Here is a 20,168-nt window from a genome sequence, read left to right on the forward strand (position 1 = left end):
GACTCAGATCTATTATTTCCTCTTTGGGGAAGCTAACATATAGGCTCAGAGGTTAAAGCGTCTGCCTCCAATGCAGGAGACCCGGGTTCGATCCCTGGGTCGGGAAGATCCCCTGGAGAAGGAAACGGTAACCCACTCCAATATTCTTGCCTGGAGAATCCCATGGACGGAGAAGCCTGGTAGGCTACAGTCCATGGGGTCGCATAGAGTCGGACACGACTGAGAGACAGAACGGAATGGAACATACACTGAGAACCTGTTTTACAGGTAAGCAGAGCTTAGCTCAGAAATCAAGCAGAGCTGAGGCGTGAAGCCACATCTTTTCCCAAAACTCGTTTCCAGGGCACCAGCTGCTCTTGAGAAGCCTTCATTTACTGCACACTTCGTGAGTGATTCCTGCTGAAGACGCTGCGGGTGAGCTGAGGTCCAGAGAGAGCCCACCTCGACCCCACAGTTAAGGAGAGACAGACGAACAGTGAGCAGTTTCAGCATCAAGACCGACTAACCACTCAGCTCAGGTCTCCATACAAAGAGCAGAGGGGCGGGCAGGAAGTGCTTGCCAGGACTGCACAGATGAATGAAAGCCCCTGGAACTGCTTTTCATTTTTATGAACTATTCTCCACTGGAAGTGAGTGACAGTGCTCAGTCCGACTCTGTGTGACCCCATGGACTACAGCCCGCCAGGTTCTTCTGTCCATGGGGTTCCCCAGGCAAGAATCCTGGAGTGGGGTGCTAGTCCCTTCTCCAGGGGATCTTCCCATCCCAGGGATCGAACCCGTGTCTCCCACATTGCAGGCAGATTGTTTACTGTCTGAGCCACCAGGAAAGCCCCACACTACTGAAAAACGGAAGCAATTCAGTATTTTTTTTAAAAATACACATGTCCACTATAGAATATGAGAGAATTCCAAAAGATCATAACAGATAAAAGCGCAATTCCTCAAATTATTTGTCAAGTTTTTAATGAAAATAATATAAGCCATTGATAGTTTTGTTTCAGATAAATGCAAACCGGATACAGAGTGTTATTTTTTTTTAATGGCTTAAAGTATAGCCTCGAAATTCACCCTTAAGGAGGTTAACTGTTCATGGGCACATTCTCACCTCTCTCCAAGTGAGAGTTCATTAAATCACAAAAGAAAAGTGTAACACATATATGGAGGACTCAGACCTTTCACAGAGCTAATTCAGAATGTAGACCAACAATCTACAAAATTCTGACGTGACTAAAGAGCCAGCTGCAAAGAAAATATCAAACCTAGGAACCAAATCTGACTCGTGCTGCCCTCCGGACGGAGGCCAGAGGGAAGCGATGCCCTGGGCCGGCGCCCAGCCCACCTGAGGTGCTCAGCACCCAGCACAGTCAGCTGCAGAGCTTCCCCACCCCACCGGAGAGCCGTCCCTCCTGAGTCAGGCCAAGTGAACACGAACCATTCAGAGACACAAGAAAATAGAGGTCAAAGACCTGGGAGGCGCGGAGGCCCCAAAATGGGGAACATGACAGCCACTCAAAAAATAGATTCCCTAAATGGAAGAATGCTCGTGATCATCACTTTTTTTTCTTCAGTTCTTTTCTCTTTCCCAAAATCCTTCCCTTTTATTTTCAACACGTTTTCCTTTAATTCCTTGCCAAGAAAGTGGAATCGCTCTAAGGCTCCAGCCATTTCCTGCTATCAGTGTTTCCAGAAGCTGCGCTTCCTGTAACTACAAAGAAAACACCTTCCCTGCCCAGTGGATGCACTGGGCAGCCTTTCCCTCACGTCCCTCTGCCCCCGACCACCTCCTGCCCCCAACCGCCTCCTGCACCCCCCACCCCCGACGACCTCGCAGGGCTGCCCTCCCTCCCGGGAAAGACGGTCCCTCAGGGCTCCTCAGGGCCCAGGATGCATGGACGCGATGTGCTCTGGCACTTCCTCTGTTCAAGGCATCGTTGGCAACACTGGACACACATCATTTCATCTTCGCTCCAACGTGGGTTTATCTAACCCCACAAGCACTACCTTAGGCCGCGTCCTCGGCGTCTCCTTAACAGAGGAGGGACACAGACTCACTTCCAGGGCCTCGGACTACCTGCTTTCCCTTCCTGCGAAGTCACCGGCCCCAAAGCACTAGGGAAGGCAGGCCAGGGTCGGCAGTGTATCAACGGAGAAAGGAGAGATGAACAGAGTATGAGCTGCTTGCATCTCTCCACCCCCCGCCCAGGATCTCTGTCTCTTCACGTCTCATCATGACATTTGCAAAAAGATCGGGCCATCCCACCTGAGACCTAGTACCCAAAATCTTGCTGTCTTAATAGTCTGGGGTACTCTTCACCAGACTGCAACCCACAAGAAGTCATAATAATTTTGAATTTCAAGAATCTGGCCAGGATACACTTCAAAAAATGTACCAATACAAAACAAAAAGAGTTGAAACATCAGTTAGGAAAAAAAAAGTGACAGATTTCCTAATGATGGCCCATTTGACAAAAGAAAAAATAAAGAATGGTCACAAAACACAGAAGGTGCCAGAACCCCCCAGCTATGACAGGATCTCAGGAGAAATGCAATTCAACGAGAGCACTAACATTAATAAAGAATAACCTTTACCATGAAGGCATTCCCAGTTACCCGAAAAGCCTTAAAGCATCTGCGGTGCTCAATAGAGGGAAAGGAAGGATTCCAACCCCCTCCCCCGGAGCCACACGTCCCACCCAGGGAAAGAGAACAGGGATCATCAGGGCCATCCCTGAAACTCTGGCTACTACGGGGAAATTGTGCCTTCAAGCAAGAGGCCCAAGTACGTGCAAGCTGACAACGTCTCGTCCCCAAGGCTAGGGTGTGTAACAAGGATTAACTGTGTGAAGATCCCAGAAGCAAGACACACGGATCAAAGAAATTGGTGAAGGTAATGCCAGGCTGATGCTTAAGGTTAGGAAAGGGCTTGCACAAAATCCAGTAACTAGGAAGGAAGCAGCAGCTAAAATAAAACCAATGGGTGGACTAGGAGGAAATAATATTAAGTGATAAGACAAAGAAAAACGTCAACAGTATAAGCAGAACACAGGAAAAATCAGCAGGGGTGAAGTTCAAACTGAGGGGATAGGAAAGAAACCCACTCAGACACTCAGAGCGACAGGGGAGAGCAACTGTAAACCTAAAATAAAGTCAGAGAAGAGACCAGAAATGTGAGGATCTGAAGAATTTGGTTCCACCACAAAAGCACAGCCAGAAGGAGGGCACTGTCCTTGGTGGCCAGCAAGGTCTCCGAGGTCAGGGCGGGTTTCCACCGGGTCTGCCCAGACGGCGCCCACAGCGGCAAGAAGGATGAATGGATGCCTGAGCTCACACCTTCCCAGTTCGAAAGGAAAAACCCCGATCACCGCCAGAGGGAATAAATTACAATCCACTGCACCGGTTCCTGCCAAGGGGCATTATTCAGTGGGAAGACCACTCAAGGTTACATTGGCACTCCCTTAAGAAGCTCTAGAATGTAAAGCCCACATTTTCACAGGGAAGACAATGAGTTTCTTGCCAAAATGTAGTGATTTCCACCAGATGAAGCTGGCTGGGCAGCTCTCCAACAGTGTAAACAATAGTTCATCTCTTAAATGTGAAACCATAGACTCTATCGGAGTCAGAAACTACATTAAAATAGAAGTGGCTTTGTTTCCATTTTCAAATCTGTGCATGACGTAGAAAGGAGCTGATAAGTATGAGAGGTAATTGATGCATGTGATTTTTTTTAATATGCATGGTTTGACATTTCGAGATCCTGTGTAGGAGAAGTAAGTGGGAGGCTAGAGGAAGGCTGAATCAAGTGAACAAACTTCAGGGGCTGAAAAATCAACTCTGATCTCAACCGGAGAACAATTAAAGAAAAGAAAGGAAAAGACTACACCAACCACAAACTAGGGCAACGATACTTTGAACACCTGAAGCGAAGAGCCGACTCATTTGAAAAGACCCTGATGCTGGGAAAGATTGAGGGCGGAGGAGAAGGGGACGACAGAGGGTGAGATGGCTGATGGCATCACTGACTCAATGGACGCGGGTTTGAGTGGGCTCCAGGAGTTGGTGAAGGACAGGGAGGCCTGGCGTGCTGCAGTCCATGGGGTCGTAAAGAGTTGGAGGTGACTGAGCGACTGAACAGCAACAAGTTAGTCAAATGGCATTCCGGTAAAACCTCACTTCCTTTTCAATTTAATTTTGAATAGGCAATAAATCATGCTATTCAAAAATCAAAAAATATAAAAAAATATGGAGCGAAGTCTCCCTACATCTCCTGCTGCCCCTGCCCCCGGGTATCCACTGCTCCCATCCCCACGGAACTGCCCACGAAGCACTGGGCGTGCTTTCTGAGTTTCCGCCGTGTTTCTTTATGCAACACAGACACACGCAGGCATACACGCTCATGTCCTTTCTAACACAAAAGTGTGGGTGTGTGCACGGCTTTACACTGGCTTTTTCCACATGAAAATGTGTATGAAGAGCTTTAGTGCACTCATTTCACCGCTTTTTCACAGACTTTCTTTAGCCAGATCCCTACAGGCCAACTTCAGGTGGCTTCTGAGACTATTCTCTTCAACCAGCGCTGCAGCCAGTTAACGCCGGGCTTCTCAGGCAGCACTAGTGGTAAAGAACCCACCTGTCAACGCCAGAGACGATGGAGATGCAGGTTCAATCCCTGGGTCAGGAAGATCCCCTGGAGGAGAGCAGGACAACCCACTCCAGGATTCTGGCTTGGAGAATCCCCATGGACAGAGGAGCCCGGTGGGCTGCATCCCACAGGTTCGCAAAGAGTCAGATATGACTGAAGCAACTTAGCATGCGTGTAAATACTGGGTGAAGTCATCTTGCCTGTTTGTGAGTACATCTGAATGATAAACTCCCAGAAGTAAAACAACTGATTCAACGTGAAGTGAAAGTCGCTCAGTTGTGTCTGAGTCTGCAACCCCACAGACTTTAGCCCACCAGGTTCCTCTGTCCATGGAATTCTCCAGACCAGAGCACTGGAGTGGGTTGCCATTTCCTTCTACAGAGAATCTTCCCAATCCAGGGATCGAACCCAGGTCTTCCGCACTGCGGACAGATTCTTTACCGTCTGAACCACCAGGGGAGCCCAGCTGATTCAGCGGGTACATGCATTGTTAACGCTGATCGACACTGCCAAACTGCTCTCTTCCTGGGCTCTACCATGGGTGCTCCCACCAGGAATGCACACCAATACCTGCCTCCTCATAAAATTACCAATGCTATGTTAAACAATCTACTAATTTTTGCAAATCCAACAGGAGAAAATGGTACCTTGGTGTGCTTTTAAATGGCATTTATCTTATCGTGAAAGAGGCTGAGCATCTCTTTATTCACCAGTTCAGTTCAGTTCAGTCGCTGGGTTGTGTCCGACTCTGCAACCCCATGAACTGCAGCACGCTATCACCAACTCCCGGAGTCCACCCAAACCCATGTCCATTGAGTCGGTGATGCCATCCAACCATCTCATCCTCTGTCGTCCCCTTCTCCTCCTGCCTTCAATCTTTCCCAGCGGCATTTATTCATATCCTTTGACTATTTTTATTGGGTTGTTCTTTTTCTTCATCATTCTGGGAACTCCCTATATGCCAGGCAGAGCTCTGCTGTGATATGGACTGTTAGTTTTCTTAAAAGGTTGACGGTAACGAAGAGCCTTGATGGCCCTGTTGGGAGCAGGAGAGAGACAGTGCAGGAGGACAGAATAAGCTTCCTTCTTTCTACGGTAACGAAGAGCCTTGATGGCCCTGTTGGAAGCAGGAGAGAGACAGTGCAGGAGGACAGAATAAGCTGTGATTCGATGTTATTCAGGACCAAAAAAAAGGTGTTTTTGCAAATGCAGACTAATTCCTCAATCTTTTCTTTGATTAATTCCAGATTCTGAGTCACATTTAATGTCTCTCCCTACTCCAAGGCAAAGTTGGACACAACTGAACTTAACTCCAAGGCTAGAAAGGAACTTCCTTCTTTCTATGGTATCTTTTTTCAAATGTATATTGAAACATATGATCCATATGGAATTTATCCTGGAGTGAAAGATACGCTCTAACTTTATTTTGTTTCCAGATGCGTACTCAGTTGTCCCCAAATCATTTATTCAATGGTCCACCTCTACTTCCCCTATATGAGATGACACTTTTAAAGTACATGAACTCCCTCTGCGTGTCTGGCGCTGTTTTAGGGCCTTTCCGCTCTGTTGCACTGGTTTATCTGTTCACGTGCCAGTACCTCATTGTTTGAATCTCTGCAGTTTTGTAAGTAGCTGTCTAACCTGCTTTAAGATCATCATGAGACACAAAGAACATTATCCTAAAAAGGCACAATCACTGAGGACCCGAGAATGTTTCCAAAGTGAACCTCAGGTCCTGGGACAAGAGAAAATTTGGAAAAAAAAGCACGCCGTCTTAACAGCAAAGATAAAATGTATAATGACCCAAATGGCGGCAGCACAGTGATCAGGCTCCTGTGGGCATCACTGCAGAGGTTTATTCAGAAGCTGCTAGAACCCCGAGATGGCGGGGCACACCCAGGTCGTGGGCAGAGTGGTCAGCCTGACTGCTGCCCGCTCAGGGTGCTCCGCCCCAGCAGGGACACGCTCTTCCTGCAAAATAGCTTCTTACGCAGCACTCACCGACTTCTAAAAGTCCAGATACACTTGCATGCTTATAAATAATTCAGCACGTCCAAACACATGGCACTGTTTCAGCACTTCATAAGCAACGCTTTCTCTTTCCTAGTCTAGAAAATGTTTTCGTCAAAGTAAAAAGCTTTTTATCACCACCTTGGGAACTGAAGCTGAGGCGGCCAAAACGCTCTTAACGCTGATCACCCCTCTGCCATCAGCCCTGAGCTCCCCGAGCCCACGGCTCAGACACAGGAAGATGCCACGCTCTCAGCGACTCCCAGGCCCTGGTCACTGGGGCCAGAGAGCGTACTCGGATCCCGAGGAAAGGAAAAAAGAATCAAAGGAAGTTTCGAGTTACATGAGCAGAATTTATCAGCCACATTACTTATTGTTCCCTGCCTTTGTGAAAACACATTTTTATAAGATGCATTACAGGTCTCGCTCGTTTTCCCCCACGTTTACACCTTCACCTGCTTCCTCCTTCCACTTCTGTTGTTGGCATCTGTGCGAGGCACTGAGGTTAAGAAATGGAATAGAAGGTGCTTCCTGCCCTCGGGGGCACACACGCATGGACCAGCACAAGCTCCAGGCACTGGGGAGACACAGGTGTGCCCGTGAGCAGGCCGGGGGCAGCGCGGCACCCCAGACACCCGAAGCTGCCTGGGGCTCAGGGAGGGCTGGGTGCAGGAGACTGCCTCCTGCAGACCCTGACTCTGGTCAGACTCCTCCTGACCCAGCCAGAAGCTCGGGGTCCCAGGCAGTTGGCACCGCGGGCACTGGAGGGCAGGCGGGGCGGGAGGTGTCGGGGGGTCGCCGCACGGAGAGCTTTAAAGGCAGAAGGAGGGGGACGCAGGGGTCTTCCTGGGGGCAGTGGATGCCGTTAAAGCACATGCTTCCCACTGCGAACCCCTCCACCAGTCGCCAGTGATCGCCTTGCATCTCGTCCCCATCCCTCGTCACGCAGCGGCTCGTCGAAGGCAAGGATGGGTCGGGACCAACTCGTGAGCAGTGGGGACAAAGGCGGCTGGTGCTCAGCGGACGCGCAGTGAATGCTGGCACGTTACACCGTCTGACGACACCCCTTCCCCAGCCAAACACTCGAATGACCTGCGGGGGAGGCGGGGGGGGGTTGGGGGGGCCGGACCTGGCAGGCTCCCCTGGCTCCTTCCCACCAGCTGTATCTTCCCTCCTCTGCAGGAAGCCCCCACCAGATCACCCCACTTCTGTGTCCCGGATTCTGACGGCAGGTTCCCCTCCAGCCTCAGCTCCACACACCTAACGCTCTTCCCCCTCGAGGCACTTCTCAAGTCTCATCCCGCTGGACCATTTTCACCAAGATGTGTCCTCAGAGCTCACAAGTTCAGCACAGAGGAGCATGCCCGCCAGCTCCGCACCAGCTCACGCTCACCCACGCCCCCCGACGCGCCGTGAAGGGTGAGCCCTCCATGCGCCCTTCACCATATACCTTCCCTCCTGCAAGGCTCTCCGCTCTTCCCGTTACTCCGCTAACTGTCCAGTCTCTCATCCACCCCCTCCGACCAGGCAGGACCTTCCGATCGCGCCCCTGACTCTGGTGTGGCCCCGGGAAGCTCGGTTTGGGGGACTTGCCCTCCTACCCTCCCACTCCCATCCCTCTCAGAGCCCAGGGCACTGTCCATCCAGGGAGCCGGGCAGGAAGGCCCGAGAGGGGCTGTCAGGCCCCCCACCCCCCAGCCCCGCAGCCCCTTGCCTGCACCCCGCTGCCCTCCCTGAGGACAAGGGCCCCTCACTGGCCCAGCCTTCCCGTCCACCACGTTCTACTCCCAGTGGCTCCCAGGTTCTGTCCTGCACTCTTTTTGCTTATTCTTCAAAGTCCTTTACCTCAACGAATAACTCTCCAGCCAGTCCTAGCTAGGGAAAAGCCAGCACGTCCCTCCCCGGGTTAAGGGGCGACTCCCAGGTCAAGGGGTGACCCCCGAGTCTCGGGGCGACCGCCGGGTCACGGGGAGACCCCCGGGTCTCAAGGTGACTCTCCCTTTCCTCCTCTGAGGACTGAAAGGCCCCGCGGCCTCGTCTCCACTGCCCCCCAGCCCCTGCAGACGACTCAGCCTCCACCGCTCCCCAGAAGCCCTGCGGAGGCCGCCGGCAGCTCCTGGCTCCACTGACTCTCGGGAAACCCGGGGCACTGGCCACCTCTGGCTCCAGGTCCTTCTCCCAGACTCCAAGACTAGTTCTGCTCTGCTTCGCCTCCTGGCTCTCAGAGGGCCCCTCCTCAGGGCCTCCAAGGCCCTATCTCTCCCGTTGGCTTTGCCTCTGGCCCTTCCCACTCCCACGGTTTATTTCAGGTTCCCATTCAAAACGTGGCTCCACCTGCTCCCTGGGGAGTCACAGATCTCATCAGTTCCCTGCGGAGGGGTGCAGGGCCCCGCTGCCAGCCATCAGAGCCAAGGGGAGCATCACCCCACAGCACCAGCTGTTTACTGAGCGACCCCGCCGAGGCCCTTAGCTTCGCATGAAGCACCCGCAGACTCAGCCGGGGGCACACAGTCCCACGGCTTTAAGCACCATGATTATAAGCTAAATCCTCCAGTCCTGGTCCATCGACCCCTCCGATTTCCAGACTTAACTTATCCAACTGCCTTCTCATCAGCTCCACTAAACTGCACCGCGGGCATCTGGGACTTGACTCGGCCACGCAGGATGCCCAAGTCCCTCCCGTCACAGCAGTTTCACTTGGTGCCCGGCGCTCCAGCCAAACGCTGGGCCCTGTTCTGGGCGCCTCGCCTCCCCCTCACTCCACGGAGCTGATCCACTCACACGTCTTCTGCCTCCAAACACAGCCCCGAAGCCACGGAATTTGATGGCTTCCATTCCCATCATCACCACCCAGATCCAAACGACCACTGTCTCTGGTCCCGACTACAGCGAGGTGGCCTTTGGGTCCCCGCACCCCCTCAGACTCACTGGCCTGATGGCAGTCACAGCGCACCCATCACACACCTGCCCAGAACCTTCCGAGACCATCCCCACCCAGGAACAAAGTGCAAATTTGGCCCTAACCACCTGTGGGCACCGCAGGGAGGTGCTCCCTGAGGTCGGGCCTCACTCTGCTCCTCGGGGCGACTGCTGTCTGGGGCGACCCTTCCTCACACCCGCCGAGCTGGCAGCCGTCGGGCGCTGACATTCCAGTGTAACTTCCTTTTCCCGGAGAGGCTCTCATGGACCATCCAGACTAGAGCGGCCAACCCTGAAGTTTAACTCACTGCAAACTCTGAAGGTGCCTGACACTTCTGATGTTTAGGGTCCGCGCGTCTGACGGCTCGGGGCCTCCACCACAGCAGGTAGGCGACGCCAGCAGGGCTCGCCACAGGGCAGGTGCAGTGTCTTTCCACACTGATCTTTCTTTTCTCGGGACACAGGACAGTGACCCTGCCCCCACACGCACCCCCACTGTCCCCAACCTCACGCGGTCACCCAACTCATCTTCGCCCGGCCCGGCCTCCCCTCACCTGGGGAGGACCTGCCACAGAGGAGCCCCCCGCCTCCTCACAGAAGCCCAGCTCTACCACGGAAGGCAGTCTTCTCACCTTCCTCCTTCCCTCTCTGTACAGCCCTTCAAAGGACAACCGTGAGACCCTCGGCGGCAGCCCTGAGAAGCTCAGTCAGTCTCACAGCCCCCTCCCTGGGACGCCCTCAGCCACCTCCTGGTGGAGCAGGGGAGCACCAGCTCTGCCTGCCTGCGGGCTGCCGTCCTACCCGTCAGCCTCTGCTTTCCACTGCCTCCGTCTCTACAATCACCAAAGGATGCCGTCTCTAGGCTTCCCTGAAGGCTCAGAGGGTAAAGCGCCCGCCTGCCACGTGGGAGACCTGGGTTCGATCGCCAGGTCGGGAAGATCCCCTGGAGAAGGAAATGGCAACCCACCCACTCCAATACTCTTGCCTAGAAAATTCGACAGACGGAGGAGCCTGGTAGGCTACCGTCCATGGGATCGCAAAGGGTTGCACAGGACTGAGCAACTTCAGTTCCTTAATGGTCTGCCTCGGAGAACCTGCCCCATGGCCAGAATGTGAAACTAAAGAGCCTTTGTTCAGCTCAGGGGAATACCTTGACCCTGCCCTCGGGTTAATGGCTGCAGGAACCAAGAAACTAACACATCCCTTCCCTGAGGCCGGCCTCTCACTTGACTCCCTTAGGTCCTCCCCTCGCTGTTCTATCAAAGACCCAGCCTCCAGACTACCACAGAGGGTACTCCAGGACGCTAGTCCGCTATTGTCCTGGATGCCAGACTTTGGAATAAACTTGCTGCTTCTTGCATCCACACCTCATCTTCCAATTCCTGGCTCGTCCTGTAGTGAGCAGACCACTCCTGGACTCAGGAACACAGAGAGTAGGCTCCGATGTGCCCTTCCCTGGCCCTGCCTGGAAGAACCCTCCACCGCAAGACGCAGCCCCGCTGCTCTGGAACGTTTTCCGGGCGCTCCGAGGAGAGGGGCTCAGCTCGGGCCCTGGAGCTGCCTCACTGGCTTCGCCAAGGAACCTGCTACCCACTGGCCTGTCTCTGTGCTCTCTGACACACGGTGGGCTGACTCCTGGCTCCTTGGGACAAGGGCCAAGGCCAAGGACGCTTCTGATGAGTGGCCTTCAGCTTCTAAGCAACTAGAAGGCAGACATCATGTTGTTGTTCGGCTTCCTTTTGCCTCTGAATTTTCAACACAAGGACCTGGCTCCTACCATGGATGTGTCACCATCTCTCCAGGTTCAGGAGTATAACCCAGGAAGATGAGCCCCTGCCCTCAGGCTCCCTGCAAGCTCGCCTTCCACTCAGGGAGACAGGCAGGAGCAAGTGGGCCAGTCAACAACCATGAGAAGTCCAGAGCTGGAGAATGCGACAAGTAAAATCAGAGTGTAGGCATCCTCTATTTCCTTTGTAAGATGTGAGCAGCTCCACCACTGAGCTGACTGTGGCTCCGATCACCAGCTCCTTATTGCAAAATTCAGACTCAAACTGAAGAAAGGAGGGAAAACCATACTTTGGCGGAAATGACAACCCCCTGCAGTATTCTTGCCTGGAGAATCCTAGTGGGCTACAGTCCATGGGGTCGCAAAGAGTCGGACACGACTGAGTGACTTCACTTTCAGTTTCGTTCATTCAGGTATGACCTAAGTTAAATCCCTCATGATTATAATGGACATGATGAATAGATTCAAGGGATTCGATCTGGTAGACAGAGTGCCTGAAGAACTGTGGACGGTGGTTTGTAACACTGTACAAGAGGCGGTGACCAGAACCATCCCAAAGAAAAAGAAGGCAGTGATTGTCTGCGAAGGCCTTACAGCAGCTGAGGAAAGAAGAGAAGTGAGAGGCAGAGGGAAAGGAGAGATAAACCCGACTGAATGCAGGGCCCAGAGAGCAACAGGGAGGGTAAGAAAGGCTTCACAAGTGAGCGCTGCAGAGAAGACCAGAGACCTCTTCAAGACAACTGGGGACACCAAGGGAGCGTTTCCCGCAAAGATGGGCTCCATAAAGGACAGAAACGGTACGGAACTAACAGAAGCAGAGGATACTAAGAAGAGGTGGCAAGAATACACAGAAGAACTGTACAAAAAAGATCTTCAAGACCCAGATAATCACGAAGGTGTGATCACTCACCTGGAGCAGACATCCTAGATTGTGAAGTCAAGTAGGCGTTAGGAACCATTACCACTAATGAAGCTAGAAGAGATGATGGAATTTCAGCTGAGCTAGTTCAAATCCTAAAAGATGATGCTATGAAAGTGTTGCACTCAATGGCAGCAAATTTGGAAAACTCATCAGTGGCCACAGGACGGCAAAAGGTCAGTTTTCATTCCAGTCTCAAAGAAGGGCAGTGCCAGAGAACTTTCCAAACTACCACACAGTTGCGCTCATTTCACTGGCTAACAAGGAATGCTCAAAATCCTTCAAGCTAGGCTTCAGCAGTATGTGAACCAAAATCTTCCAGATGTATAAGCTAGAGTTAGAAAAGGCAGAGGAACCAGAGATCAAATCGCCAACATTTTTTGGATTATACAGAAAGCAAGGGAATTCCAGAAAAAACATCTACTTCTGCTTTTATTGACTAGCTAAAGCCTTTGACTGCGTTGTTGTTTTCAGTCACTAAGTCGCATCCAACCCTCTGCAACCCCACGGACTGCAGCACGCCAGGCTTCCCTGCTCTTCACTATCTCCAGGAGTTTGTTCAAACTCGTGTCCATTGAGTCGGTGATGCCATCCAAACATCTCATCCTCTATTGTCCCCTTCTCCTCCTGCCTTCAGTCCTTCCCAGCATCAGCGTCTTTTTCAGTGAGTCAGCTCTTCCCATCAAGTGGCCAAAGTATTGGAACTTCAGCTTCCACATCAGTCCTTTCGATGAATATTCAGGGTTTATTTCCTTTAGGGTGGACTGACTGGATTTCCTTGCTGTCCAAGGGACTCTCAAGAGTCTTCTCTAGCACCACAGTTGAAAGCATCATTTCTTTGGCACTCAGTCTTCTATATGGTCCAACTCTCACATCCATACATGACTTCAGATCTGACTGTGGGGATCACAACAAACTATGGAAAATTCTTAAAGAGATGGGAAAACCAGACCACCTTACCTGTCACCTGAGAAACCTATATTCAGATCAAGAAGCAACAGTTAGAATTGTATGTGGAACAACGGACTGGTTCAACGCTGGGAAAGGCTGTATATTGTCACCCTGCTTATTTAACTTGTATGCAGAGTACATCATGTGAAATGCTGGGTTAGATGAAGCACAAGCTGGAATCAAGATTTCCAGGAGAAATATCAGTAACCTCAGATATGCAGCCCTCTAATGGCAGAAAGCAAAGAGGAACTAAAGAGCCTCTTGATGAAGGTGAAAGAGGACAGTGAAAAAGCTGGTTTAAAACCCAACATTAAAAAACTAGGATCATGGCATCCAGTCCCATCACTTCATGGCAAATAGATGGGGGAAAGGTGAAAATAGTGACAGATTTTCTTTTCTTGGGCTCCAAAATCACTGCAGATGGTGACTGAAGCCATGACATTAAAAGACACTTGCTCCTTGGAAGAAAAGCTATGACAAACCTAGACAGTATATTAAAAAGCAGACACATCACTTTGCCAACAAAGGTCTGTAAAGTCAAAGCTATGGTTTTTCCAGTTGTCATGTATGAACGTGAGAGTTGGACCATAAAACAGGCTGAACGCCGAAAAATTAATGCTTTTGAACTGTGGTGTTGGAGAAGACTCTTGAGAGTCCCTTGGACTGCAAGGAGATCAAACCAGTCCATCCTTAAGGAAATCAGTCCTGAATATTCATTGGAAGGACTGATGCTGAAGATGAAGCTCCAATACTGTGGCCACCTGATATGAAGAGTCAACTCACTGGAAAGGACAGTGATGCTGAGAAAGACTGAAAGCAGAAAGAGAAGGGGAAGACTGAGGCTGAGAAGGCTGGATAGCGTCAGTGACTCAATGCACTTGAGCTTGAGCAAACTCTGGAAGACAGTGAAGGACAGGGAAGCCTGGCATGCTACAGTCCACGCGGTCGCAAAACGTGGGACAGGACCGAGCGACTGTATAACAACTTAGTGGAGTTTCCCCTTAGACAGATTTAGATCAACTGGAGGAGCTTGATTTACATTTTAAAAGGAAATTAAAATGTTCTGAATTAAAACTAAGAGTTCTCCTTTTAAGAGGGAAATATCCCTTTTTCATTAGAATTATTTTTTTCTTTTCTTCTCAGGATCTATAAGCTGTTTTTAACAAACAAAAATTAACAGTGTATTAACTGGTAAAATATTCACCACATCAAGCTTAACCTTCTGTACAGTAAACAAAATCTATTACCTCATACACTGCATTTGCATGTGGGTGACAAGTACTTTTAAGATCTACTCCCTTAGTAACTTTCAAGTAGGCAATGCAGTATTAACAGTTACAGTCACCATGCTGTCTCCCCATCACTTATTTATTTACTGTACCTCCCTTATTTTTGTTAATGGGATAGAAAAAGTTTCAGATGCAAAATTAACTGATGTGTCAAGCTGACATTGCAGAAGACACCATCTTCTACTGTTTCCAGTGTTCCTCATTTAAATGTTTAGGGATTATCTTTGTTCGGGGAAGTTTCTTGAAATTAACAGAAGAATTTTGTGAAACTAAAAACTGACGAATCTGAATAACTCTACCCGGTTCAAATAGCTTCTCCTTTGGAGTAAACCCTGAGTCCACCAGTCAGGACAGACACAGGCGCCTCCGCATCGCTGGGCTCTTTCCTGGTCTCACCCGGGCCTGGCAGCAAGTCCTCACAGCGTTGCTCTGCCGGTTATCTTGTGGGGTATCCTATCGGCACTGCAGCTCCTTCAAAGGACTAGTTTCTGCTGTGTGCATATCCCCGTCAGTGGCTGTTAACTGATTTATACCCAGTTCCGCTGCTGTGTGGTCAGCCTGGCATCCCACTGCAATCCCAGAATCATCAGGTCCACAGGAACAAGTGAAACGTGAAGTCTAGTGTAGCGTCTGTGTAACACACACTTGCTCTTAAAAGGGACCATATTTATCTCAGTTTGCTCAAGCGTTGGCCACACAGCATCTTAAGTCTCAAGAAACAGAGCAAGGAGTGGTTAGTCACGGACGGAGAGTACGTTAAAAACCCACCTTTCCGAGACGCACACACACTTTCTGTTCAGAACCTTTCAGAAACACACAACAAACGGTGGCGCGAGGACGTGTGGGCCGCCCGCAGCAGCACACAGCGTCTCACCCTATGTGACCCCTCTCGTCGCGTCCTCGCTGGCCCTGCTGCCTCTGAGCAGCATCGTTCTTTTCTTCAGCTCTGTGCGTTATTCATGGCAGCCTACTGGGGAGACAGCCATGAGGAGAGAGGCAGAGGCATCGGAGAGGAAGAGACAGACGAGGACCTTCTTTTACCTTTCGTGCGTCCTTAGGGCAGGATTCCCAACTCAGCTCCAGAAGTCCTTGCCCCACTGGTGTGCGTATCTCCTGCATGCCCTGCCAGAGCACCAGGTGTAAACAAGGTGAGCTGTTTCCTCCCAAGACAATGCAGCTCCTACTGGCCTGTCAAAGCAAGACCTCTTGGCTTTCCTTTCCTGTCTGTGTGCATACACACACACACACACACAGCACTGCAAAGTGGATTTCACAGCAACACCCCTCCGAGCAGTGAAGTCCCGGAGCCCAGTGCCAGAGGACCAGCTCGGAGATCAGCGATTAAAGGTGGATGGCTGATGAAGCGCAGTCGGCACCAGCCTGCCAGGGTCAGACAGCAACCGCCGACCCCCCTGGCGCTGGGTGTTAGCGCCACACTGCTTCTCGGAGGCTCGCTTCTCAGGTTGGTAAACTCTTGGACCACAGCCCGCTAGGGCAGCACCTGGCAAGTGGCAGGAGTTCTTAATAATTTGCTCCATGCATTACTTAGCGAGTCAGCGAATCTGTGTTAACCCAAATGGACAGGAGTGGAAACAGGATATTACACTCTCAAAACACGATTTGCTTTCCGATGATGGCAAAACAGGCATTCCTACAAACAACAATCGGACACAGCAGCCTTTATGTGACAACTTGCTTGTTAGACCCAGAAGAGATCAGACAGAAAGGAAAGAAGAGAATAAATGTACACCCGCTGTGACACGTCCTTATACATGTGGGCACTTTTGGATTCTTACAGAAGCCCAACTTTTCCCCAAAAAGACTCGTTTTCATTGACAAATATCAAAAAAGTCTGCCAAGCTTCAGGTACTTCAGCAATTCTCACAAATGTGGCCTGTCACGCAACAACAGAAAGAGAGTCCCCAACGTGAAGGACACAGTGTCAGAGCAGAAACAGGATGCGGTCCTTAGAGCCACCATCAAGCCTCTTGCCATTTTTGCAGTGAGGCGGGTCCAATAATAGATTTTTCTCAAAGGTGTGTGTGTGTGTGTGTGTGTGAAAGTTGCTCAGTCGTGTCCGACTGTTTGAACCCCATGGACTACACAGTCCATGGGATTCTCCAGGCCAGAATACTGGAGTGGGCAGCCGTTCCCTTCTCCAGGGGATCTTCCCAACCCAGGAACCTCTAGTATTTACTACCTTAGTAATGTCCCAAAGATTTTTATAAACAATGGTTCCTAATCAAACCCCAAGCTACTTCTCAATGACTTGGTTAAGGGGAAAAAAAAACCCATGAAACAAACAAAAACCCTCAACAACTCTTGAGTCTCTTATCACTGGGCCTCTCCCTGTGGAAACTCCCTGCAGAGCTGGGGGTGGGAAGGGGGGCAGATGGCCCTGTCCGCCCGGGGTCCTCTGTCTTTCAAAAAGGAAAGTTTACTAAGGACTCTCCCAGGACACCTCCATCCTACCTGAGCTGTTCATCTTTATTCTTCTCCCCAACCTCCCTCCCAACCTGCCCCACCCCAGACAAACAACAGAAACAGAAACGTCATCATTTTAGGGAAATCCCTACACGGCCTCTCCCGAGAACAGCCACCCACCCAAAACTTTCACATGCAAGCTATGGGAGCCTCCACCCCCCTCTCCCTCCCTTCAACCAGCTGCAAATTGTGAAAAGGAGCGGTTTTATTTTTTACTGAAAGAACTCCCTAGTGCAGGAGGAAGGGGGCAGACGGGAACCCCAGTCCTAGGCGCCAGACTAACCCAACTCAAGTCAGAGTCGGGTAGGAGCTCCACTGTCTCCACCAACCTTCATTCAGTTCGCTGCCAAGTAACTTGGCAAGTAACACATGTCCCTGCCTAACACGTCTAAGGGCAGCAGGCAAGGCCGCTCCCCGTAGACCGTGTCCTTCGTGAACCACAGCATCTAGGAATCAAGCAACACCCGCAGGTGGGGGCCCGAAGGAGGCAGACACCTGAGAGCTGCCCTGCGGGTCGGACTTGGCGGAGGCTACGGGATGGGGCTGTCCGCTGAGAGTCCAGGGCCCACACCCCGCTGTCCTTTCAGGTCAATGGCAAACACGAGCAGAGACCGCCGCCAGCGGCTCCAGACCGCCAACAAGCGTTCGCCAGGCCGCTGGGCCCCGCGGCCCGCGCGAGCTGAACCTCGCCAGGGAGGCGGGAGCTCGCGGCGGGATGGGGGGCGGCGGCCGGGCCCCACCAGACACGCTCACATGCCCGCCAACGGCACCCCAGAGGCTCCCGGGAGGGCGGCGAGCCCAGACGGGTTCCGGCCGCGAGGAGGGGTCGGACCCCGGGTGCCCGGGCGGTGCAGGCCGGCCGGGGCTGCGGAGTGAGCGGCAGATGGGAGCGGGAAGCCGAAAACAGCCACCTTGGAACCGCCGGCCGGGAGAAGGCGCCGCGGAAACGCGGGTCCCCGGCGAGAGGCAGACAAAGGCTCGGGTGCGCACGCGGTGGACGGTGGCGCCGGAGCCCGCGCCGAGGGCCGCGAGGAGCCGCGCCCGATCGGACTGGCGCCGGAGTCGCCCGGGGTTCCCGCGGGCGCGACCTCCCGCCCCGCCCCGGTCTCCGGTCCTCACCTCGCTCGGCCTCCATCCAAGACAACGGCGGCCCCCTCCTCCGCGCACCCGGCGCCTCCTCCCTGAACATCTCCTGCCTCTTGCCTCCTAGCAAATATCTGCCTCGATGCTTCTGCTCGGTTTTGTCCCCCTCCCCCGTGACACGCCTTCCGCCACCCCTGCTCCGGCGCTCTCCAAGCCCCGCTCGCGGGGAGTGCCCGGGGTCCCGGGTGGGGCGCGGCCCCAGGGGTCCGGACCGGCGGCGCCGTTCTCCCTCGCCCCAACACCCCATTGTCCTGCCCCTTACCAACCCGAGCACCGGCTAAGCCCCAGGATCGAGGCTCGAGATCCTGGAGAAAGTGGACTCTGGGCGGAGGCGCGCTCATATCCCACGCGGTCAGTCCACGCTCTGGAACCGGGTCCCGGCGGGGCCCGGGGTATCCAGGCCGGACCGCGACACCGAGCCCGGGGAGCCGCCAGTGCCTCCACTTTAGGAAGCGAGGGGTTCCGGGGCCCTGGTCTGCCCTCCTCCAGCCGGGGACGCAGCGGGCGGGACCCCCCGGAGGAAGGAAGCGCCTCTGCTTCAGCCAAGTGGCCCCAGGCTAAAGAGAGAGGAGCCGGCGTCCGTGGTGCTGGAGTTGAGAGCAGAAGACGTGCAGGGCAAGCGTGGCCAGAAACAGCCCCGGGGGCCCGAGGCGGGCAGCAGCAGGTCCCGTCCCAAGCGCGCAGCTCCCGCCGCCCTCCCGGCTCACCCTTCCCCGCGACACGAGGAGCCTGGGGGAGCCCGGGGTCCCGGGCTGGCCGAGCCCCCCAACCCTCCAGAAAAGCCCGTCGCCGGCCGCCCAACGCTCCCCGGCCGGCCACACACACCCGGCCCGCCGCCCGCCGCGGGGAACGCGGAGCCTGGCACTTACTGGGGCTCAGGAAACACTCCGTCAGCCTTCGGAAGCAGCTCGCGTTATTAGAGGGTCCATCTTCCATGTCGGAGCCGAAGAGCAGCGGGAACGCGGCGGCGAGCGCGGCGCTGGCGCCTCGGGGCCGCCGCGCCGTTCGGCCGCCGCCGCCCGGGCTGGGACCGGGAGCGGGAGCGGGGCAGTCCCCTCCGGCGCCCGGGAAGCCGCGGGAGCCCGCGCAGGGGGCGGCCGGGCCGAGCGGGAGCCGGGGCGGCGGCGGCGGCCGGGGCCCGGCGCGGGCCGAGAGCAGCAAGCCCCGGAGCGCGGGGGAGAGGAAGAGCCGCCGCCGCCCGCCGCCGCCGCGGTGACTCCTGCTGGGGGGGACGCTCAGGGGAGCCGCCTCTTGTCCGCCGCCGCCGCCAGCATCGCCGCCGCCTCCTCGGGCCGCCGCCGCCGCCGCCGCTGCGCCCTCCCTTCCTGGGAGACGCGCGGGGAGGTGGAAGGCAGATGAGGAGCGGAGAAGAGAAGGCGGGGGTGCGGGGGGCGGCGGCCAGAAGTAAAAGGAAGATGGAGCGGAGGCGCGGACCGGGGAGGAGAAGGCGAGCGCGAAGGGAGCGCGCGCTGCGACCCAGCCGCCCCCGCCGCCGCGCGCAGACAGGGCGCCGGGGCCCCCCGGGGGGCTGGCGCGGCCGGCGGAAGAGGGGGGCGGGCGCGGGGACCAGGGGCGCTCGGCCCGGCCGCGGCCAGGCGGCTCGGGGGCCGGGCCCGGGCCCGCTGCGCCCCTCCCGCCGGCGGCGCTGCGCCCGGGCTCCAGGCGGAGTTTGCCGGAGCCGGGCTCGTCCCCGGCCGCGGGCAGGGGGGCCTGGGGGCGGGGAGCGAGGGGCTCTTCGGGGCTGGCCATGGCCCCCTCCTCCTCCTCCTCCCCGGGGAGCCGGTGGGGGCCGGCCGCGGGAGGGAGGGGCGCGCGACAGGCCGGGACTCCGCGGGCTCCGCCCCCGCAGGGCCAGCCCTCTCGGGCCGGTCGGCCCGATCGTCAGTCTAGTCCTCCTCTCCGGTCTTCCGCGCCCGCTCGGCCCAGTGTTCACATCGGATTCCGCAGGGAGGGACGGGAGGAACCGGGACCCGGAGGGCGAGTCCCCCGCGGCGGCGCCTGGCTGCCGGCCGGCGCGCGCAATCGGCG

At 54.4% G+C, this 20,168-nt stretch overlaps 1 protein-coding gene across 1 annotated transcript in view; it reads right to left on the bottom strand.

The window, feature by feature from the left end:
* The window catches only part of PDE10A (phosphodiesterase 10A), a 266,588-nt gene extending 246,699 nt beyond the window's left edge, over nucleotides 1-19,889 (bottom strand). Inside the window, exon 1 of the mRNA XM_055433314.2 lies at nucleotides 19,010-19,889. Coding sequence (XP_055289289.2) covers nucleotides 19,010-19,889 — 880 coding nt within the window. The remainder of the gene's footprint in view (nucleotides 1-19,009) is intronic.
* Nucleotides 19,890-20,168: the final 279 nt, after the last annotated feature.

This window comes from Moschus berezovskii, chromosome 10 (assembly GCF_049115385.1).
Source record: "Moschus berezovskii isolate FMDL1 chromosome 10, NW_MosBer_1.0, whole genome shotgun sequence".
Taxonomy (NCBI): Eukaryota; Metazoa; Chordata; class Mammalia; order Artiodactyla; family Moschidae; genus Moschus; species Moschus berezovskii.